Consider the following 23,342-nt stretch of genomic DNA (forward strand, 5'->3'; position numbering starts at 1 on the left):
TTTGGGCTCTAACCTCCCCCCCCGGCGCCCCCCCACCCACCCCCACCCCCCCCAGCCTGCGACAGCCACCCCATGCTGGCCCGTGTTCTTCTGCGGGGGGTCACCAGGGAAGAGGAGGGAGCAGAGGGGCCGCGGGGCAGCAAGGCAAGGGGAGGGCAGACGGCTTGCAGGGGGGTCCAGGGGTGGCTGGGCAGTGGGGTGTGAAGCCAAATGCCCCCCGCTTTCCCTTTCTGCTCTCCGACTCCCTGAACTGGTTGCCTTGGGCTGATGTGTCATTTGTTCCTGCCAGGGGAGAGGGGACACCACCACCCCCCCTTTAAATTCCTGTTATTGTGGAGTGGGAGGCCGGGTTGGACCTGGTTGTTTAGATGACATCACCGAGCAGGTTGGGTTATAAAATGAATGAAGCAGAAAGCCCAAGTTCACTAGCTCGGCACTTCGCAGGCGGCAGGAGGGACCTCGGGGCTCCGCTCTGAACTTTGACTCCCATCGGTCCCGGCCTCTCCCCAGGGCTCCCCCCGGCTCCCCGCTGCCACCCGGCCCCCCTCTCGCTCGGCCTCGCAGGATGCAGATCTCACCCTTGCTGGCTGGTGGACTTTTACTTGCTCTGCTCTCCGTCAGGCTGGAGGCGAAGCCGGCGTCTCAGCTCCCACAGAAGGTACGGCTGGAGCTGCCCCCTGGCTCTTGCTTCTCTCCCCATCCCGCTGAGGGTCCTAACGGCACAGGGGGGAGACGTGGGGTGACTTTGGGGCAGCAGAGTCCGTGCGAAGTCCTCCTTCCCCATGGGCTTTTTGCTAGGGGCTAGGAGAACCCCCTGCTTCTCCAGGCTGTCCCAAGTGTGCGTGCCCTGGGGACATCAGCCCCGAATCAGGGGCTGGAGGGGGATGCTGTGTGCCCTGTACCCTGCGGGATCGGGGCTGAGGAGGGCATCAGTGGGCTCCCCGGTGTCACTGTGGGGGCCCCCTCTGTGGCGGGCACTGGGGCAGGGGAGCAGACCTGCAGTGGGGTGGGCAGCAGGTGCATGGCAGGCAGGGTGTGAGGCCAGAGCCCTCCGGGCAGCCCTGCCCAAACAGGTCAGGCAGGGGCACACGGGGTGTCCCCACATGGGGGTGCCCCAGGGAGCTTGGTGTCCCTCGATGCTGAGGAGGAGGGATGTACCAGAGGCCACCGACACTGGGTGGCACTGCCCCGTGGGCTGGGCACAGAGATGGGGACAGCGGCTGAGGGGTGCTCCAGGACAGTGGTGGAACATAACTGTGGGTGTCCCTGTAAGGAACCAGTGTGCAGGCTGAAGAGAAAGGGGTGATACGGGGGGGGTGGGGGGGGGGGGGGGGAGGGGAGGTGAATGGGGGTGAGCAATCCCAGAGCTTGGTGGGCAGCAGCCTCCAGCAGGGAGACAGGGAGCCTGGGAGATGGGGGGCAGTAAGGAAGGGGTTGTGCCCCCCATAATTGTGGATCAGAACAGGAGGAGTGGGGGGACCCAGAGAACATTAACTAGGGGAAGGGACAGCGGGGAAGGGGAGCCCTGGTCTCCCCACTGCTGCTGGGGACATTCTGCAAGGCAGGGGCACAGGAAGAGCTGCTCAGAGTAGTGACACCCCTCCGGAGCTGGGCTGGGGGGCAGGAACACACACACACACACATGCACCCCGCGTAATCTGAAGGGGCCAGAAAGCTGGCAGGGGACACAGTGACCAAAGGGGCCTGAAAGCTGGCAGGGTCACCGTGTCCCCTGTCAGCCTTCAGGCCCCTTCAGATTACAGGGCGGGGGGGGCGTGTAGTGACAGCAGCATGGGGGGAGGGGGTGCACCACCACTAGCCATTTTTGAGGGGGATGCAGTGATCCCAGCCGGGGGGGGGGGGGGGGGGGGGGGCGGACACACAGTGACCAGGGCAGTGCTGGGGACCAGGGAACTTGGAAAGGCACCGCGGTGGGGTGGGGTGGGGGGATGCTCTGACCCCAGGGCAGGGACCATGGATTTGAGGAGGGGGGAGGATGCCCTGGGCACAGCCGCGGAGTGATGGTCTACACTGCTGGGGGGGGGGGGGGGGGGGGGGGGGGGGGGGCGGTGCGGACAGACCGCTGCCCTGGGTGCGCAGCGCAGAGGGGTGCATCCACCCCGCTGCGAGTCCCTAGCGGGGATGTCCCCAGCCGCGGGGCGGGGGCGGGGGGGCCCCCAAGCGGCGGCGGCGCTCTGACCCTCTCCCCCCCAGGCCTCCCGCGGCTCGGCAGCGGCGGCGGCGGCGGGTCCGCCCGAGGCGGCGGAGCGGGAGAAGGAGCGGGACAAGGAGCGCAGCGGCAGCGGCAGCAGCGGCGGCGGCGGCGGCGGGCCGGGCCCGCGGGAGGCGCGGGAGGCGCGGGCCGAGACGCGGCCGCGGGCGGGCTGGGCGCGGCTGCTGCAGGACCCGCCGGGCCGCCGCCACAAGGGGCTGCACAAGAAGGGCCTGGGCAAGGGCTGCTTCGGCCTCAAGCTGGACCGCATCGGCGCCATGAGCGGCCTCGGCTGCTGAGGGACCCCTGGCGGTGAGCGCGCGGCGGGGCGGGGCGGGGCGGGGCGGGGCGGGGCGGGGCGGGCCCCCGCCGCGCGCGAGGTGCCGGTGGGCGCTGCTGCGGGCGCTGAGCTCGCTGAGCCCGCTGCCAGCCGCGGCGGTGCTGGCGGGCACAGGGCGGGACCCCAGAGGCGGCCTTAACTGCACTCGCACCCCCCAGCAGCCCTCCCGCCGCTCGGCTGCCTCCCCTGCCTGCGCCTCTGTAGCAGGCCCGGGGACCCCCGGTCCATCGCCCCCGCAGCGAGCTACAGCCCTGGGCTCGGGGAGGGTGCAGCAGGGGCTCCGGTGCAGCCATACGTTCCCAGTCGCTCCCTGTGCTTGACAGACGCAGGTGACCTATGGATGTGCATGAAGAGGGCAGGGTACTTCTGTGATGGGAGCATGAGCGAGGAGCCTGTCTCAGACACACCCCAGTTCTCATTTAAGGAAAAACAGTACACAAGTTCCCCAGGTGTCTCCCAGTTGTGGTGAAAGCCAAGGGTAGCACTTTCCCAACTCCAGCTTTGCATCCGAGTGAGTTACGCGAAGCTGGGAGAAGTTCTTCCCACCATGCTCCATGGCTGCTGTGCTTGAAGGCGAGAGAAGCATCACATCCCCACAGTGACCGGTTTGGGAGAAACACAGCAGCTCCTGGCCTGGCCAGCTATCCCCGAGGGTGCCAGGGGGGGCTGAGGCACCACTCTGGCCAGGTCCCCGCCAGCAGGTCAGACGCAGATGAACTCACACCTCCATGGCCCTGCCCTGAAGGATGGGTGCTACCCCTCTGCTCCCTCATGTAGTGGCTCCCCAGTATTGCCAAGGAATCACCCAGCTCCGGGCTCTAAGAAGCACACGCACGCTGTGCAGCCAGCTTGCACCCATCCTCTCTCATTAAATTCTCATCAGGGGGGGAAAAAAAAAAAAAAAAAAAAAGATTTCTGCTAGACTTAAAGCCAGGAGGAGCAGCACACTTCCCTTGGCCTCTCCCCTAAACACTAAATAGCCAGAAAGCAAAAGGTGAGGGCTTCCGTTGCCTTCAGCATCCTGCGGCCCCACAACCAGGATTATTCTCACTTGGGACGGGTAAGCGGTGTTGTATGACAAGTACTAACAGGCACTCTGTTCTTGTTCCTTGCAGGGCTTTGAATCCATAGTCCATTTTCTCCTATCGTGGCCAGGCACGGCCATCCCCCAGGCAACGCCTAGAAGAGCAGAGACCCCCCGGAATGGACAAAAGATGTGGCTGTGTTTTTCTTTTTGGTACGAGGAGTCATGGCACCAGCTGTTTTGGTTTTGTTATTTTTTTAAAAAGTGCTCTCTATCTTATATATATTATATATACAAACACTCACCAAGACAAGGGACAGTGCTTTTCCAAAAGACTGATGAAGCCAGCTGTATAACGTTGCTGTTTGTAAATTCATGTCATGCATAAATGTATTTATGTTGTAAAGCTATTTATATATTGTTTATAAAGAGATATTTATAAAAAAATTATTTATGTAACTAAATGAAAAGTCAAGCATTGTAACATTTTTTGTCCTAAGTAGTTGAAAAACTTTAAAAAAAAATCATTCCATGTGGCATTTTGTAACCTGTCTTTATTTATCAAATTCACATACAATTTTAATGTCAGATTGACTGATTTTAACAGAGTTCAAGAAGAAGTTGTTCAGATGTTTTAGAAAAGTAAGGAGCAAGAAAAAGGCCAGCTGATATTTTAAGCTTTAATCCCATATGCAAAAGTAAACTTGTGCCCAATTCCATGATGCTCTGATGGACCAGATCCTGCCCAGCGCGGCGTGCAGCTGCAGAACCCAACTGAACTCCCTGCGAGCACATGGCCTCGGGCAGCTCATCTGTGCCCAGATCCTGAATGGTACCCATGGAAATAAGCCCATCATGTTCAACAGCCTAGACATGGATTGATAGCAGCGAGACAAGAGCAGCATTTGGCCTAGACGCATTTTAACTGCTTCCAGCCTGCAGGTTTGGGTCCAAATTTCATCCTGTAACTATAGCTTTACCACTGGGCGCTGTACGGAGCTGCAGTCCCTGCTGACAGCAACAAAGAGACTGTGCTGGATCTGGCCCCCGGCTGTGCTGGTGGGAACAGAGCTTTATGCCAGAAGTGCTGTTATTCTAGGATCCAGCAGCTCCCTGAGTATCTTGTTGATACTCCCATTTGCCAAACCTTTGCTGCTAAGCTGTAAAGTCCCTTCCTCCAGCAGTGATTTATTTAACTGTGCCTGGGACAATACATAGACAGACCAAAATATACTGAGGGCTGCCTGGTAAGGATTCACGGACACAGCTGTTGCTACAGCTTCTTGCTATGTAAAGTGCATGAAATAAATTGTTAAAATGACTTGGAGCTCTAAAGGAAACAGCAAGCGAGGGGGTGGGGAGCACAGCAAACACGCAGACTCCTGGATGAAGGCTCTTTGGTCTCAATCTTCAAAGAGGCCTTAGAGAAAAACAGAGTGGCAGGCGCCCAGCCCAGCCGTGACAGGAGTCACAAATTATGCCCTGACCATTGTAGTGGGCTGGGGAACAACAACCATTATGTTCTGCAGGGCTCCAGTGCCTAGGACAGGGCAAAAACAAAGTCACCAAGACCTAGAAGCAAAGAGATCCTTTTCCGTAGCAACCACCAGGAAACCATAGAAACCTCCAGCCAGACTCTCCCCAGCTATTAGAGAACATTAGGTTTACAGAACGAGGGGATTTATCCAGACACCCGACAGCTCAATCATCTGGTTAGGAGCGTGCACATGACATTTCTAGCCTCATACGTGCAAAGCCTCAATCAGAGGCAGGTACCCACCTCACAATGTCCAGGGTCCAGCTGGATGGGGAGCAGCAGCTGACAGACCACACAAGATGTTGCCTGTGGGGAACCAACTCAAGACCCTGGGAGGAAGGGAGGCAGAACAGGTGGCTGGCAGCCTGGTGCCCTGCCTGAGGGTCAGCTACAGCCCTCCAGAGATGCCTGTAGGTAGTGACAACCCAGTGTCAGGGCTCAGCAAGGCAAGTACAACACTTCTGAAGGCCACCCTACCAGCTCCATACATCCTTAGCGCAAAGGAGAGACTGTAACAGGAGCTCCTAAAGAGATGCTCATCAGAGGGGACTGTCCACTGCCACCCAGCAAACCTACGGGACAATAAGGAATCACTTGCTGTTCAGACCTCGCGCACCAGGTCTGAACAGTGGTATAAGAAGGTGGTAGTGCAGGTCCGCCTCAGGGTCCTCAAGCATGAAGCCAGAGCACTGACCACAACAGAGTACCAGGTGGGGACCAAGGTGGGGCCAATTCCCCTTCCAGTTTTGGCTTTTTGCTGCAAAGCCAGAGCTGGAACGAAACCATCTGCATAGTGACAGAGGGGCTCTCCTCAACAGAGCAGAGGGAACTCGGTCTCAGGGACTCAATCCACAAAATTCGACCACCTAAGTGGGGCAGAACCTGAGGTCAGGTTGGGGGAAATCCCAGAGATCACAGCCTGGGGTTGCATACTGTCTCGATTCCCATTTCTCCTCTGCAGCATACTCCAAGGGGAGAAGCACAGCCCCGCAGCATGGATTCCTTCCATCCACCAGGCTTCCTGGAAAAGAGCAAGCCCAAGGAAAAGGACAAAGCTGCACTGCAAAAGGACACTAGTTTGGCAGAAGGAAAGCGATCAGAGTGAGAGCTCCCTGTGCAGAAAGAGGGGATAACAGCTTGGCTCCTCGCTTTGCTGCTTTCGCTCTGACCAGGGATAAGTCACCCTGTCCCTCAGCATGCTGGTTTCCCACCAGCAGGATGGGAACATCGTGCCCATGTGGAGGGGGTGAGCCAATATGCAAGAGAGAAGGCAGAACTCAGGTGAAAGAGCACTTGGGAAAACTTCCAGATCCACTCAACCTTAGCACCCACATGGCACAGCCAGACCAGCGGGTCTGATGGGCAGAGAGTGGCACTGTGAGTAGAGGTCAGTTTTCAGAGCGCTGACAAGCACCTTCCTCGGTTCTGTGGGCAGGCCAGAATAGGAAATGGAAACGGCTCATTAGAGCACAGCAAGCACCTGGAAAGGCCACAATTGGGTCTCCCTGACAGTGGCTCAGCAGGAAACAAAGCCAGCAGGAAAGAGAGGGGCCACAGGAATCTAATTAAGAGGGGAGGAGGCATCAAGTGCAGCAGAAACAAATCGATCTCACATCACTGCTTCCTTTGTGGGTCAGCTAGGTCAAATCCTCAAGACATCCAGCAAAAGGATCGAGGGCCAGCACTGGAAAACTCCCTTGCCACGTCCCAGCCAGACAGCATAACTGAACAGCGAGAGCTGTCCTGGATGCAAGCTGCAGCCTCAGGGGGGTGGCACCTGGTGTCTCAGCAGCAGGCTCAGAGAACGGCATTGAGCAGAGGTGTGTGCATACACCTGGAAGTGAGGGTGGCAGGAGTCTTAAGCTCCTCTGCCCACACCAAGGTCAAACTAGCACCCACGGGACCTACACATTTACTGTGCTACCAGCTGAACCAGCAGTAGCCACATTCAGCTTCCAAGTGGGAGCACTTGCGACATGACAGAGGAACAGCCTCAATTTCTCTTCTCCAGGAGCTATTCCTAGCATGACATGAGCCACAGGCCTCCGGCCTGAAAAAGCATGCTGCTCCCTAGCGAAAAAGGGTAAGAGCTTTCTCCTGTGGTCTTGTACAAGTGCCTTGTAAAGCCCAAACAGGCCGGAGCAGACCTTGGGAGCTCCCACAACAGGGACACAATTGTCCTCTGACATGTGGGAAATCAGTTCTGTACCCCCAGCCCACATTGCATGTTTTTCCCTGGTACCATTAATGCAACTTTTCCAAGGTATTTATTGCTGAAGGGTTACAAAGCCCAGCTCAGGTGACAGCAAATCCCAAACCAATGAAGAAAAAGAAAAGCCTATAGCCCCAGAGCAGGAAAGCATTGGAATTTTCCAGCTGGAAAAGGACTTGAGGCACTGAGCAGGGACTGCCGTGGGCAGCAACACACATGCCCCTGCCACTTGCTCTAGGACTTCTCCAAGCATGGGCTGCTTTCCTCAGAACACAGGAAAACAAAGGGAAAGGATCACAGGGCAGCTTCCAGAGGGAGCCTGCACTTGACACAAGTGTTAGTCAAAAACAAGAAGGGAATTGAATTCAGTCCCCTTCCTGTCAGTCAGCAACTAACCTTGTCAGAAGGGATGGCAGCACTAACTGAATCAGGCAATTCATTAGGTTGGGGCACACAGCAAAAGCCTACGCTCTCTGGAGCAGAACTACAGTGAAAATCCAGGGTAATGAGTTGCAAACTGCTTTTGTAAATGACACCTCTGCAGTGACTCTGGCAGGCTGGGAAAAGAACTAATAGGAAAATCATTAGGTAGCATCCCTTTGATATTGTTGAAAACGGCACAGGCTATTTTTCCTGCCCCCTCCATAATTAACCTGGCATATTACCCATAATACTCCAGGCTGATATTCCCACAGTGGACCACCTCATCTGCATCAGGGAAAAGAAGAGTATATGGTACACAGGAGAAAGATGACTTCTAGAAAAACTTGAAAGCTTTAAGATTCCCCTCCTCCCATACATACGCATCTTCAATTCCATCATCAAGGAACCTCTGCCCAGCCAGGAGACCAAAGCACTTTACAAACCTGTCGCAAAGTCAGCATGGAAGAGAGAGGCTGTCTTGGGAAATGCAGCTGCAGAGGAGCTGATTTGCCCAAAGTTGCTTTCTGCAACAGCAGAAGCTGCAATAGGACACAGCTCCGTGCTTCGCCCCTTATTTACAACATTGTCCTTGATTTCCATTACGCTAAACCAGGCAACAGCCTGTGCCTCCCTAGATGCAGAACAGCTCTGAGGAGCAATGCCTACCCACCTGGTTTGTCTGCCAGCAAGGAGAGGTGTCATCTCACAGTCATGATGTAAAAGGTATAGCATCACAGCTGGCAGGTGATCCTGCAGGAACTGGTGCTCTCTAACAGCTGTGAAGGTGACAATGAAACACCAAGACATTACTGATTGCATTGCGTCAGCACAAACCAGCCTTAGGACTGTGCTGATCATGAGACAGCAACGGAAACATCAGGGCTGGTGAGGTAAACAGCATCTTCAGAAAGTCTGGAGGGCTATACAACACTACTTCCAAACCTCATACCCGTGAAGATACAGCCCTACGGTCAGACAAGCTCAAAATACTCACAAAAAGGCTGATCTCTGATGGAGCAAGGCCTCACTCTTCTGGAAACACAGAGGTATCACGTGTGCATGAGCTCTTCAAAAATGCCCTAATGATACACAAACTCACAAGCCTCTATAGGAGACCTGAAGCTGTGCAGGGACACCCTATCTTCTACTAAAATTACACCAAGCAAGGATTACTGGCACAAATTCTTTTGCGCGCTATGTGGACACACGCATTTCAGGACCATTTAAGGACCTTATGGCAATCCCATTACCTGTAAGAATTTCCAGCGTATATGTTCATTTGCTAGAGCAGGGACATCTTTTCTTGATAAGAAAAAGCCATGGTCACAGCTATCATACTCACGCAACCTGCAGGGCATCTCACGAGGTCTACACACTATGGGAAAAAAGAAACGTGTGTGCCTGTGTATTTGGAGACAGGGAGCAAAGTGCTGCTCTGCCTAATCCTTTGCCTGGTTCACTAACCAGAGATGGAGGCATCACAGTGCCACTGAGAAGTGCAGTCTAGGCAAGGGGGTAAGTATGCACTCTTTTTACAGCACACCTCTCTTACCTCTGGTAGCTCTGTGGTAGGGCCAAACTTGATGAAATATCAGCAAAATGTCAACACTCCCTGAGAGACACCGACCTTTGCCATGGAGCAGAGTGAAACAACGACATATTTCTAAAAACTCTGCCGAGAAATTCAATCAGTCTGTCCGGTTAAAATTCCATAATAAAAATATAAGGTTGAGGTTACAAGTTGGAACTGAGATCACTTTAAATTTTAATGTACCTTTCTTGATGCCCCTGGGTTACGCTCTCTCAGATTACACAAAAATAAGCTAGACAGTTTAAGGTTTTGGTTCCCTGGCGTTAGGTCAGCTGCTATAGAGGACTTGGTTGGGGGGGAACCAACAGAAAACTTTGTATGGTACTAGATGCCAGATATCTGGCTAGCTGGGTCTATACAGTTGTGGGGCAGGTTCTTTAATTTCTCCATTTCCCCATTACTCAGAATAATAAAGAGCAGGTTGTTGCTCTCCATTGCAAAGTTTGCAATAGGCCTACAAATGCATAAGCTTTTTTGTTTATTTGACCCCAGCAGGAGGTAGGCTTTATGTCATTTTCAAAATCAGAGGCCTCTCTGAACAGCTTAGATGCACTCATGTAAACCTGTACAGAACTGAAAGTTTAGGAAAAGTCTGATTTACCCATACGATTTGTTACGTTCTAATACCGCTATCAAAATTGATGGCACTCTCCCTTCTGCCTCCCCTGCAACAAGTCCAACTTCCTTTTTGCCCACGTGGACCAAGGCATTTTCCCCTCACAGGATAATCAGAACACTAAAAGCAAAACCAAAAACACCCACAGGGTTCTGTATCATTTTCCATTCTTCCAGGAACAGAAAGCTGTTCAGCAAAATGCACTTTGCAGGGCTGGTGGAAAAATGGCCATCTCTTACCACCGCTCTCTTCTATGGGAACAAAAGCTTCACTTTCCCCAGCTCTGCTGGTCCTACTCCTGTACATGATTCACAGAGAGAGACCTGCAAGCCTGCGTGCAGCTCCACAAGCACCCGTGGGACTTCAGAAGGCTGCACAAGACTGACTGCAGGACAGGTCTCTAATCTGAACACAGAAAGGTCTGTCAGCATCACTGACTTTCCCTCCTGCTTTCAACAGAAGACTAAGCTAGCGCTCAACTTAATTAAGGTGGTGAGGAAGGAAGCAAAAGAACAATAGATTTCAAGCCAAAACTTTTTTTTCTGTAAGACTGACATCAACATTGCTTTATCATGTTCCAGAATTGCCTGATGTTAGCTGGTATCAACTGAGTCACAGCAGGAATGCCAGGGACATTTGTTAGTATGAGGCACAGCTTTAGGGCTAGGGCAGTCTACCAGCACTGCAATCAGCTGAGATCCTCTTCCATTTTCCAGCTCAGTGCTCAATTCCATATTAAACAAGCACTAGTACAAGTGGAGCTGCAGAACACGAAGCTAGACAATAAAGCCCTGAAGAGCAGGGGGAAGGCAGCTCCATCTACTTTGTCTCCCTCCGGGTGGAGGAAGCAAACAGAAGTTCAATAGCTCAAACTCTGTCCTGCTGCAATCTTGAAGTGAGCTGCAGCTGGAGCAGCCCATTGCTGCCATAAAACAAAGTAGGACAGGATGCGCTCCCCACATCAGGGAGCAGTGTCCAGCAGCGCTCACACAAGCTGTGTTAGCTGCCTCCAGCAGGCACATGCAATACATGGGAGTCTGCATTAAATCTACCTCTGCTTTTGCCTCCCTCTCGTCCCCATAGCACAATTAAGATCCCCAGGCACTCCCCACTCAAAACCACCTGCAATTCAGCTCCCATCAGCCCCTAATTCGCACAACTCTGCTCCGAGCTGCTGCCCTCCCTGTAGTCACAGGAAGCCAATGCAGTCTTTATCTGTTGTCCTTCTCGAAAGGCGTATCACCTCCTGCATCCTTCCCTGTTAACAACTATGCCTTCTGCTTCATTCCTGGAATAGCTTCTAACTCTTTCCTTCAAGCCAGATTCATTAACCAGCTGCTGCAGAGCTGTTTGCCTCCCCCAGGTACTCTGTGCATGTCATTTGTTAATGACTCATCTCAGCCTGGGCTCATTGCAAAGACGCCCCCCTCCTTTTGCGGCACCAAGCACGTCGCTGGCACACCAGGAAAGCCAAATACAAACAGCTCAGTTCCCTCCAATACCCCATTCCCTTCCCTGTCCTCTACCGCCATCAAACATGGGACAGCTCTTTATTCAAAGTGCTATTTCCTCCCGTGCTTCTTTGCTGATCAAAGGCAATGTGTACCGAAGCATGAATAAGATCTTCACCCCCAGCCAAGCTCTGAGAACAGCAAAAACCTAAGAACAAACCCGAAAACTTCCAACACACTAAAGAAGCTTCAGCAAACTAATGTGACTCCTGTAACTGGCAGGGAATAAACACCAAGGATGCCAAATTCACATCTATTTCCCCAGCAGACCGTGGCTTGCCGAGCAGCTAAAACAGTTTCCAAAGGCATTTGTATCCTCCTGCCTCTTTGCAAGACTGATATTAAAAATGGGAAGGGAAGAAAACAGCTAGTGAGAACCACAGAATCTCTCCTCACTAGTCAAATCTAGCGAGGAACTGGATGACCAGTACACTGCAGCTATCCACACAGAAAGCCAGAAACACTCAGTCTGCTTCTGTCACACAGATCTATTAGACGTGGGTACACAAAGTCCACGTACACCTCCCGAGAAGCTGTCAGCTAAACACTGGGAGAAGCAAGTACTGAAGCTAGTACTGCCACTGCTTGGGAAACAGTTCCCTTGAGGTATAGGGGAAGGCTTCGTGTTCGGGAATTTTTTGGCTAGCATTTCTAGGGGAGAGAGCTGGCAAAGAATCAGGAATCAATAGGCTTGACCCAGAGGACGCTGGATGGGGGGTATTTAGATCCACCCCTCAAGATTAAAAGCTGGTGTGCCTGCACTGCAGGAGGAGAGGAATTTACTTTCACAAATGTACAACAAGACCTGTGACTGAGGACTGAAAACACGCAGACGGCAATGAATTGTGGTAGCAGTAAGAGGAAGGCACGTGCGTTGCACAAGTAAGTGCCGGCAACAGCTGGCTCAGGACTGGAGCATTGTCACAGTACTCTGCTTAAACAGCTCCCCTGCCCACTCACAGAAAGCCCTTCTCTTTACAGCCCAGAGGGCAGTGAAATGCAGGGGCCAAACTACAAAGCAGCTCTCTGCTAGACCCAGAGGAAGGCACTGTCTGGCCTAAGACAGAGCACAACTACGAACCTTCCACAATCGGGCATCAAAGGTGTTTAGGCCCAGGGCACTGGGCTTAGCTACTGGCTTTGCCACAGATCCTTCTGCACAAATTTGGACAAAGACAAACTACTGACAAAATGCGAAGAGCACTTCCCTGCCTCCCAGAGGCATCAGGGAGATTAGTCAGGCCTGCCGTTGATTCTTGACATTACATTAGTAACGTCAAGAATCAAGTAAATGCTCAAGTGAACAAGTGCTGTTGGACTACAAGCCTAAACCAGCCTCAAAGCCAAGACTCCAGACTGTCATTAAATCAGCATTTTTAATTTTTTCTAAAATGTGCTTTTTTGTGAATTGTTGTTTCAATGCCAACCCCATCCTCCCCCTTAAAAAAACCCCACATCTTGCCAAACTGGGTGCAAATGACCTGAAGTTAATCTGTAACAAAATAAAAAACACAAAACAAAGGCTGAAATGCTTCAGAATCACAACAATGTACAAAAAAAGGGAGGAAAATACAACCTGAAAGTGTTCAAAATTCAGAAAGACTAGTCAAGTCCATTGCTTCAGCAAGGGGATGCTGCTGCGACCCTTGCCAGTGGGTCCTGGGCCACCAGCCTGCCACGATGTTAAATGGGCTCTTCTCCCATGCAGACCACTGTCGCTAGCATCCAAGGAAGAGTGAATGTGTTCCCCTTTGAAGGTATCGGTGGGGGAAACAACTCACAGGCAGCTCTGGGAGGTCACATGACATTCAGAAGAAACAGTTTCTGGTATACCCCTAACCACCTGCAAGAAGGAAGGCTTGAAAGAGCAGCCTGCTTCCTCCTTATTGTACTGATGCCTCAGAGATGCAGAGCAGTGCTTTAAATCTGTGAGAGATTAAAGGGCTTAGTAAGGGCAGTAAACAGACAGTTAAGTAAACAGCCCAGCACTGGATCTCATCTTCACAGAGCGAGGTAGTGTGAACTTCACCCCAGTTTAAAATAGACAGGGGTAGTGGAAAGGCTGAAGACTTCCATGTAAAGCAGCTCCTGGCCTAGAAACCTTTCTGCACTCCCTTTGGGAATGAAAATATCTGTGTTGATGGCTTTCTCACTCCCAGCCTGGCTTTGGTAGCCACACTTCAACCCTGGGATTCAGACACTGGCTACAGAAGTTCTCCCAAGATCTGACTTACTACAGCAGCTTCCTCAAGGTTAAGCAGCAATGAGACTGGCTGGGAGGGAGAAAAACTGTCCACAGATTATTTTTTTCCCTGTCCCTTTTGGTTAGTCCCTCTCTTTAGAAGTTCCTCTTTACAGGACCAGAACAGGGACACCCTGGAAATTAATAGGGCTGCACAGTGTAACTTAGCCAGGTGCTGCTAACTGGGAGCTGTATTCAAACGGGGCTTTTATTTGCCAGCCTGGAAGGGACTGGCCCAGAACCCACTGAAAAAGGAGACGCAGGCCCTTTTTTGCTCCTCCTGTTGTCATTCCTAGCTGAATGACATTTAGATGGTATGTTCTAGTGACGGCTGGAGACCAGCCCTTTGACTTTGGACATCTTCTTTGTGGGCTGCCTTTGTTCTGTGTGTGGAGGGCACTCTCGCTCTACCAGCTGCTGTTCCATCTCCTGTGCCGACGACGAGGCTGTAGCTTTTAATGTTTTCTTTATGTTTGTGACCTGGCCAAGAAGAGACAGTGAATCAGCATCTGCTTCTTCCTCCCCTCGCAGCAGAAACTCTGTTCATAAACATATTGAAAAACCTCTGAAGTGTAGAGTGGAGATTATAAAATAAACTCTCCCACCAGAAACATGCTCTGCACTTGAGTTTATTAAAGGTAATGTTTCATTCTCACTTACAGCTAGAGTTGTTAACATTTCCAGTCTGAGTCCAATATAGAATAACAAGAGATTACTTTTTATTGTCTAAGAGAGAACGGCACAATATTATACCATCTTTCTCGCTGGCTGGAGGGACCTACTACTGCCTTGGTGCAGAAGGCAGCCATCCTACCACGCTGTTGGCTAGAAGCATGAAGGACAAAGGAGACCGTGAAAGAAACAGACCTAACACTTAGGACAGCACTTGAAAAGGGAAAATTCCATTAGGCCTAGCTGCCTGTCTGAGCCACGGATACTTCCTAGAAGTACGAACAGAAGTTTGTTTTGTGGGAGGCAGCAGTAGTGCTTCTGCTACTCTGGCTGAAAAGGAGAGATATAGCACCAGGCATCACACACTGTCCCCTGGAACCCTGTAGGGCTCACCAGAAATACAATGCGCAAACTTTAAAACACTCCACAGGCCAAAACAAGTTGGAGAGTCAGGTGTGCCAACTCCAGGCCAAAGGCATCTGGCAAACCAAATGTGCTATGGATACCAATCAAGCCGCCAAGCATATGCTGCTTCAGAAGGCAAACGTAAACCTGCAGGGATGCAGCACTCTGCAAGAAATAAACCCTGAGCGAGTGTCTCGGGAGGCCCATTTTCACCTTTACAGCTGCACCAGCCAAGAGCCGGTCTCACAACTACACACACCTCCGCGGAGCTCAAATCGCGTGCCTGTGCTGCCCCCTACCGCCCAGCTGCGCACGGGACAGGGGCAGGAGCGCTCCCAGGCCACGGGGCCGAGCGTGTGACCCTGCAAAAGGCAGCTAGCTGCTGAGGGCACTTTTTGCAAAAGCAGTGAGACTCGTGAGGTTTTTGTTAATTACACTTTCAGGTTTAGAACCAAGAGAACCATTTTTCCCTTCCTTCCTGCCTTGTACAAAAATAACAGAACTGCCTCAAAGCTCTCTGTTAAAAGCACACTTTTCCTAACAAATCAATTCAGGAAACCATAGCTAGTGCAGTCACCTAGCCTATATTTATAAAAATTTATAAAGAAAAGTTCCAGCCTGCTCAGAGCAGGCAAATTTAATATTTGTGGTGTTACTAACACAGGGAAGCAGACAGGTCTTCTTCCTACCTCAAACCAGCACATCTGATATGCATGATTGCTAGCCTACTTCAGAGAAGCCATGACCATTAACCAGATGTTACCAAGTTATTTTCTTCAATAAACAAACATTTATCAAAAAGCATAGCGCTGTCTGAAGTGACTCTGTACCCACCTCCATCTCTACCTGCTGCTGAGTTCGGTGATGATTCTCTTTGTATTGGTTGGCTCTAAGTACTTGCTGCTCAATTCCTAAAAGAACTGCTTCACAACCGTCACACCTGCAAGACACAAACAACGTCCAACAGTGTTTATGAGTTCTCTCTGGAGCAGCTCAATCAGGCAATCTGAAAAGTCACGCTCAACTAAAAGTTTAGATTATTAAATTATACCTCCTACTTAGAGTTCCAAAAAGCTGGCAAGAAAAAGCTTTGCTGCTTACTTGATGTATTTCACAGCATTCTTTACAGAGTCCATGTGACTTTTACCATCAAAAAGTGCAGGTTCAATGCGCTTTAGACTTCCTTTTCAGTTAGAATTACTGCTTAAACAGGGATACAACACATTCTTCAGGAGTAACATTTTAAAATTGAAGAAAGAAGTCATATCGAGATAATCCTCCTGCCTGTTAAGTGTTCAAAAGACAAGAGCACTCAACACAGAACTTGTAACTGGAGGGGATGGAAAGGGAATTGGCAGTGGGTTCATTGTTACCTTGCAAACAATGCTGAAAGGTCCTGGAAGCTGCCAGAGCCATGCCACCATGACAGGATTGAGAAAGCTGGAGTAAAGAAGCAAAAAACCTGCCCCCACCTCAGATCAACATATTTGCCCAGCAGTTTAATTACTTTTCATGCACTCATTACCATAGCAACTAGGAAGCAATTCCCAGTCAGCTCAGAACCTGCCACAGGCTCCAGGGAATTTCTCTGGGTGGGAAGGGAATCCTACAAAGATGAGAAGCAGCTTCCTGGCAAAAGTACAAAAAGATAGTACCACACTCCCAATATGGCTGCATATAGACCGCATTTATAGGAACAAAAAGAAGGCAAACAAAGGCATCTGAAACTTCAACCGTGAAGTGGCAGCCCCTCCAAAGAACTGTGATTCTCTAGAATTTGCCCATGCAGCTCTCATCACAGTGAGAAAGGCTGAAAAGTAATGGATAGTTCTGTGGTTCTTTATCAAGTGTAACAGCAGAAGGACCACGAGTCCAGTTTGGCACATCTGTTTAAAAAGGCCTTGACCCTTCACTGGAGTTCTGTCATGTAAAAGCTATAGTGAGAGCAGAATCTCAAGACTTAGTATAGTTTGGCTTGATACATAACACAAATGGAATTGTAGATGGGATCTTGCAAAACTTGCCCAATAGACTCCTCCTCCTGATAAATTGAACATGGTGAAATTGAACCAGCACTTGAAACTTTGAGGAATAAGAAAAACACAGGACTAGCTATGTACAAGGAACAAGCAAGGTGGAGAGACTGCCTCACCATTCCTGGAGTGTTTTGACAATATTGCTGATGTCCTTCTTCTGAATGTCTCTGCCGATACAAAAATCCACCTCTAGCACCTGGTTTCGTTGATCCAGCTTCCCTTGGATAATATCTGTATAAACTGCTTCAATAATTAAGTCTTCCAGCTCCCTCAAATTCCTCATATCCAGGTCCTTCAGCAACACAGAATAGGGAATGCACTAAAAACAGCAAGTCCAAGAATAAGTTAACAGTCCTAGGGCCAAAATGAACAGCTAAGTCTCAGAAGGTCAAGACCCAAATGTTTACTGTAGATTACACTTGAACCTCAAAGTACAGCCGTGACTGATCACGGCAGAAGGCAGAACAAACGTCTGCTACTGAGCTACGTAATACTCTGACACAACTCTGTTAATTCCTAAAGCTTTGGCACAACTCATTCTGGAGGAAAAAAGGTAATGGGATTGCAGAAGAAATTAAGAGTGTTGCTTAGTTTTCTCTAGAACAAAAAGTCAGCATTTTTAAGAATGATTCTTCAACTCCAGCAGTGAAACTCATCACACAAAGTTTCCCAGCACTTCCTGACCAATTTGTATGGCAGTTCAGACACCCCCAGATCTCATGAATGTCCCAAATGCAACACAAGAGAACACTATATTACTTTACTAATTGCAGGATTTTTTGTGAGTACTGATGCAGTCCAATACAACTTCAGAGGAGTTGATGCCATTTTCAGAAACAAAAACAAACAAAAAACCAACTGCTATCACACACAGTGTACTTTACCTTCATTCTGGAAGCCAGGCTTACAATCGTCAAGTGTTTCAGCTTGTTTTTTTGAGTCACTGTTAATTCAGGCAGGTTATCTTTGTTTGCTGTTAATGTTAAAAAGACAAGATTTAGGACTTTTCTTCAAGAATTATATAATCCAGGCTGCAGAACTTCAGCCTAGTTAAACTACACTAAACCCTGCAAGGCTGAACTTGTCCAGCTACTGTGGGTGCTGGTGAGCAGAAAGCGGCTGCCGCTGACAAATCAGCACACCCAGGGGGAGAGGGGAAAAGTTAAAAAACAAGCTGGCAATTCACTCTTCTCTGCTTCTTCAGTAATTCTGGTTTTGGAATTAGAACGGAATTCACATCTGCACACGTGGTGTCCTGCCAAAATAGTTGGTCAATGCTTTATTTCTACCACCAAGTCATTTTTATTTCATTAACAAGCTGAGAGAATAAAATCTTCCCCCTTCGCTGATCTGGTTGTAAATAAAGCTGGTTTTATTTCTCTGAAGAACTGCAGTATTTTGCCCTGAAAGTGTAAAGTACCAGGCTGAGGAAGAGAGGAGAAATTACTAATCTAGATGGCATCACTGTCATTGTATTATATCCATGTGCCTCATGAATATTTAAAAACAGAAAGGAAACTGGCGGCTTTCCAAAGCAAAGAAACTCTTTACAAGATCTGCTTTAATGGAAATTAGCGTTTCAGGGCCACTCAAGTTCTCCCATCCATCCCACCTCATTCAGTGCTCTACATTTTGATTACTTCTCACACCTTTTTTTTTTCTTTACTAGAAAAGGAAGAATGAATTGCACTGTCACATGCTAGGACACAAGATCCATGCACAGCAAACACATCCTCTCATCAGTCACAGAATTCACAAGGCTCGTGTTGCTCCCCAGCCACTGGAATTTCCAGTCCTCACACTTAGGATGTCACTTCTCCTTACAGGAACTGGATAGCTCATCCACCACAGTGACAGCCAGTACTATGACAGAATTATTTGTCACACTCTGCAATGGTCTGGGTTAGGCTGCTACCCACAAATGAAGCATTAAATTGTAGCAGAATGGAAGTATAAGCACCAGAGATAAAAGCACATCTCGACAGATACTAAGATGATTCACACCTAGTCCTTCTTAAGCTGTATAAAAGTCATTATTTCGATTTGTATTCTAGCTAAGAAATTCTTCATTTTGTTTCAGCAATGCCGTCACAGAATAAAAGGTTATCCCATAAACCTTATAGATTGTTATAAATAATGCAGAACAATTTTGTCTAGGTTTTCTGCAGCTTCCATAACCGGTATCATCTAAATTTCAAAACAGGTGTCTGAAATTGCATTCTGCAGAGGTAAGCAGCCTGCGAACATCAATGAATACTGCTACAGACCAATTCAATGCAGTGCTGCAGTCCAATCCAAACCAGTAAAACACCACAGTCTCTAGCCCCTCCTTCATGTCTTAGCAATTAAAAAGCACGTATGACCCACAGACACCCTGTGAACAATTCTCCTCCCAAGCAAATTCTGTTCTTGGACACTTTCACCCAGCCACACTACACCAGGTACCACAGAAAGCAAAGAACTGCCTCTTGCAATTCTAACGGGCAAGCCAGTCTCGTACTCTGCAGACAGGCGGCAGTCCCTTACCTACATAGTCTGGGTACGTTCCGTATGCAAACAGGTTCAGCAACTGGAAATAAGCAGCATTAGACCCTTCAGCAAGCTGGATGGGAAGAAAACAAAAGAAATTCCACGTAACACAGTAACAGCCAACACGACCCTGGTAGGCAACTTCTCCAGAGAACGTTTGAAGTCTACACAGGACAAGCAGTACCCAGAGAAGCAATTATGCCCCCATGTTAAAGAGCAGGACCCTTTCTAAGGCCTTACGAGTAGCAGCATATTTCAGCAGTTTTAGAGTCAAGATGATCCAGCCATTTCTATGCACCAGAACTTAGTTACAGTTTGGACTGTCAACTGCTTTGAACAGCACCTTAGGAGGTAAAAGAAAAAGGCAACTCAATTTCAGCTGACAACCTACAGGGCCAGCTCTTCTCACCATGTGACAAGCAAGCAGGCAATGGTGTTGGTCAGTTAAGCACCCTTGCTGTTAGTGGGAAAGCTAAGACAGCTTACCTGAAGAGCCACAAAAACTTCAAAGCAAAGCAAGCTAGAACATTTTAAGTTGAGTGCATTTGAAAGCAATAGCGCTTCTCTCACATGCAAACACTTCACTGGAACAACTGCAGCACCAAGCAGTGACTTTTATTGAGTGGGGGTTTTCTTAATACCATTTGCTGCACACAGATCCAGGAAAAAAACTTACTTGTGATTTGATGCTGAATAACCATAGAGGCATTTTTCAGCATGTCTAAGAGCCTGTTTGGAAAGCCAAACTTGCTGTACGCCACATTACCCCAGCTGCAGAGATACTCAACCTAGATTCCCTCATTGTAGTAGATGCAGGTGCTGGCGAGGCATTCTCAGTAAGAGCTCTGGAACTTACTTTCAACCTTAGTTTGAAATGGTTTGGATTTGGTTACTACCCAGGCCTGATACACTAGACATCTGTTCACAAAGACTTTTGGAGAGCACTGAAGTTATGCTTTCCAGGACAATGAAGAAGTAGAAAGGGATTTTTTCACTGCTGGCTGGCTAGGTGCCTTCTTAAAATTGTTACTGTGCTGCTGCCAGGTTTTTGCTGTATTAGCAATTGCATTAAGGTAGCAAAGCTTTATATAGGCATTTCTTAACATCTAATATATACAGGCAAAAGCAATGTCAATCTCTCATGCACAAACATCTCAGAACCAAGATAAGTCATGCCAGGCTTATTCCTGGCACAGAAATTTCCCACATGGGCTGTCTGTGGAAACTTCTGGGTATCCCTTATACTGGGAGTGCAAAAGGGGCATTAGGACAGAAACTCATCTCTTACCTCTTGTACATTTGTTAACTCCAAGAGCTCTCCAAAGACATAAACCCCAGGAGCCTCCAGCACTTGATTTATAAGGGCAGTCAGAGCAGAGCCACTTGTACCTTTGGCTAGTAAAATAAACTGCTCTAGAAGATTGCAGGATGGTTTCTGTTCTCCTGCCATTCTAGGTTTTCAATCTGTCAATAGAAGAACACAATTTTAATACATCCTTTCTCCTCTGCTGAATTCTGTCTGGCAGTGGATCAGAAGGTATGCTCAGCATAGTAACATTTCAGTGTCAGCAGAGCCAGGTCTTTCTTCAGCAGAGAGCGGGCCAGGAACCCAGCAGGTTCAACTGTTGATTTATCCGGGGAGCAAAAACAATTCACACAATATCTGAGCAAAACTTCTGCAGACTGTCTGGTCAGTTCCCTAAAAGTATCTAGCTACTCTTGCTAGTAGGAAAGTTTAGATTCCACACTGTTTTCAGACTTCTACTGAAGCTGCCAAATAATGCTAACTGCAAATATGTTTATTATTACGTCTGTTAGAGGCCAGCTAAGACTTCCTCCTTCCTCATTACATAGCTTCAAAACAGCAAATAACTTAATGTTCTGTGAAGAACTGATCCACCTTGTAGGCCCATGATACTTTTCGCTTTGATGCTGACTGTAGGTAAAGCCTGCGTACCTATTTCCTATTGCTTTCTGAGCCTAAAAGGCAAAAAGAACTGTGGCCTGTAAGCAGCTTACCAGCCTACTTTGTATAGTTAAACTGTTTTGGGTTAACTGGAAAGCTTAAGTGATAAAAATACTCTTTCTACAAAGGGCTCTATTTAAGTCTCTGTAAAGAGAGGTCTTTGTCTTCAGCTGCTGCCTGACATTTCTGGTGTGCATGTTGTCTCCCAGCACCAACATGTTGCTTTTGAAATGTAAACCGCTATTTATTGACAAGTCCAACAAAATAAGTTGCTTGTTTACAAACAACTAAGAAAAAACTTCTGAGGCCTATTATTCAAGACACTAAACAAATAACTTAGCAGATAAGGTTTTTTTGCATTGCGTTTGTATTGGACAATTATCAAATACAGCATGTAACCTTTGGTGAAGAAAACCAAGCACCAGAGAACTCATTCTGTGTGACCACTGGGACATCTGCCCTTGCAGGGGAAGTACAGTTACACAGGTGTTTGCACTGTTTTAATCAAATTAAGACTCGTGAAGGCAATGCAGCCAGCTTTCCTTATTAGTCAGATTCTAAAAATACACATTACTCCATTCCATTACACCTGCAGGTGCAAACGGTCTCGACCCGAGGAGGCAATCTTTTGCACTCTCCACGCAAAGATTTCCCAGCTCTCGGTGTAGCCTCTTTGGGATTCTTTTTATCAGAGGTACACACACAGCCGGACTGAATAGCACCTCAGTTTCGACTGAGAAATCCCTGCAATACAATAATGCTCAGTGTGGCTTCTTAATACATCTGAGGGTGCATCAGTACTGCTCTCCTCGCTCACAGATAAGGAACAGACACAGAGGACAGGCAATATTCTCAGGAGAGCAAGTGAACTACTGCGTTGGGAATGAGATCCAGATTTCATGGTTCCCGAGTTGTTGTCCTCCCTCACAGGTAATCAAAGTACACCTGGTGTATGAGTACAGAAGACTGGCTGGCTTTCTCCATGCCCTGCTAGGAAAAAAAACACCAATTCTTTGTCCCTTTTTAAGGTTCAGACAAGCACGTTGCTATTGCAACCTGCCTGCACAGCCGTGTCACCGGGACTGCCTGGCCACCCCTCAACACAACCGCCTGGCCTTGGTGAGAGGTGACTGAAATACAAATGGGGGACACTTGAACGGAGCTTGCCCAAAGGCTACCAAAACCCACACACGGGGATAAGCTGGGCCTCTCCCCCCGGTCACGCCTTGCTGCGGCCCCTCTAAGGTACGCGAGGGGAGGCAGGCAGGCCCCGCGGGGGGGGGGGCGCGCTGCGGATGCGGCCAGGCGCCCCGGCCCCACAGACCCCCGGCTGGACCCGCGGGCCCCGCCGGGCCGGCAGCCGTGTCCCAGCCAGGGGGCCGAGCCCCGCCGCAGGGGCCGATTTACCCGGGATCCCACCGCCGGGCCCCCTCGCCCCTCACCCGCCAGTCCCGGTCCCCGCTCGTTTCTCAGGGCTCGGGGAGCAGCACGCCCGGCAGCGCCGGGACGCGGCCGCGGAGCGGGGAAGGGAGAGAGTCGGTACGCGGAGGGGCGGGCGGGAGGCTGCTCCCTCCCCCGGCGTTACCTCTCCGCCTGGCCTCCGGTCCTGCCGCTCCCGGCGCCGTGCCCGCCGCGCCTCAGGCCGCCATGATGGCGGCGCCGGTGTCCCTCGCGCAGATCCTTCCCCCGGAACGCGCGGCCGCGCACGGAACGTTCCGGCCCCGGGTGGCCGCAAGGCTCGGGCACCGCGCCCGGCATCCCGCGGCAACCGGGCCGCCGTCCGCCCGCCCGCGGCGTAGGGGAGGCTGGCCGGGCCCCCCGGGGCCGGTCCCGGCACGCTGGGCGTGCTGGCGGCAGCCTCCGCAGCAAACGGCGCTCCCCGGGCGGCTGCTCGGTTACAGCCAGCCGAGCTGCCGCCTCCCGCTCGGGGAGGTGCGGTGCGGTGGCAGCGCGGCGGGGGGCTGGCACCCCGAAATGGCCTGTGCCAAGGGCCACCACCGAAAGGCCACGCACTTTAGCTTGTTCT

The 23,342-nt window shown here is 50.1% G+C and overlaps 2 protein-coding genes across 3 annotated transcripts; one reads left to right on the plus strand and one right to left on the minus strand.

The window, feature by feature from the left end:
* The first annotated feature begins 257 nt into the window (after positions 1 to 257).
* NPPC (natriuretic peptide C) lies at positions 258 to 4,026 on the plus strand. The gene is made up of 3 exons (XM_056359163.1): positions 258 to 658; positions 2,215 to 2,524; positions 3,668 to 4,026. The coding sequence occupies exons 1-2, from the start codon at positions 566 to 568 to the stop codon at positions 2,509 to 2,511; spliced, it is 390 nt and encodes a 129-aa protein (XP_056215138.1). The 5' UTR covers positions 258 to 565; the 3' UTR covers positions 2,512 to 2,524; positions 3,668 to 4,026.
* Positions 4,027 to 4,110: 84 nt separating this feature from the next.
* COPS7B (COP9 signalosome subunit 7B) lies at positions 4,111 to 23,099 on the minus strand. Of its 2 annotated transcripts, none has more exons than XM_056359158.1 (7): positions 22,902 to 23,099; positions 20,639 to 20,814; positions 19,348 to 19,423; positions 17,706 to 17,794; positions 16,938 to 17,140; positions 15,620 to 15,725; positions 4,111 to 8,524 (listed from the first exon to the last, which is right to left on the minus strand). In XM_056359158.1, exons 2-7 carry the CDS (start codon positions 20,798 to 20,800, stop codon positions 8,480 to 8,482), a joined length of 681 nt encoding a protein of 226 aa, XP_056215133.1. In that variant the 5' UTR covers positions 20,801 to 20,814; positions 22,902 to 23,099; the 3' UTR covers positions 4,111 to 8,479. The 2 variants fall into 2 exon arrangements, with proteins under 2 accessions (XP_056215133.1, XP_056215132.1); XM_056359157.1 differs by lacking the exon at positions 4,111 to 8,524 and adding an exon at positions 12,824 to 14,188 and having other exon boundaries at positions 22,902 to 23,078.
* Between the last annotated feature and the right edge of the window lie 243 nt (positions 23,100 to 23,342).

Source organism: Falco biarmicus, chromosome 13, assembly GCF_023638135.1.
Source record: "Falco biarmicus isolate bFalBia1 chromosome 13, bFalBia1.pri, whole genome shotgun sequence".
Classification (NCBI taxonomy): Eukaryota; Metazoa; Chordata; class Aves; order Falconiformes; family Falconidae; genus Falco; species Falco biarmicus.

What these genes read in the sequence shown, in the direction of transcription:
- NPPC (XM_056359163.1), top strand. Translation starts at nt 566, where the DNA reads ATGCAGATCTCACCCTTGCTGGCTGGTGGACTTTTACTTGCTCTGCTC. An exon ending in CGTCTCAGCTCCCACAGAAG is followed by an intron (nt 659 to 2,214) that starts GTACGGCTGGAG and finishes TCTCCCCCCCAG; the next exon opens with GCCTCCCGCGGCTCGGCAGC.
- COPS7B (XM_056359157.1), bottom strand. Translation starts at nt 20,800, where the DNA reads ATGGCAGGAGAACAGAAACCATCCTGCAATCTTCTAGAGCAGTTTATT. An exon ending in AGTTAACAAATGTACAAGAG is followed by an intron (nt 19,424 to 20,638) that starts GTAAGAGATGAG and finishes CTTCCCATCCAG; the next exon opens with CTTGCTGAAGGGTCTAATGC. An exon ending in AGCAGCAGGTAGAGATGGAG is followed by an intron (nt 14,189 to 15,619) that starts GTGGGTACAGAG and finishes CTTCTTGGCCAG; the next exon opens with GTCACAAACATAAAGAAAAC.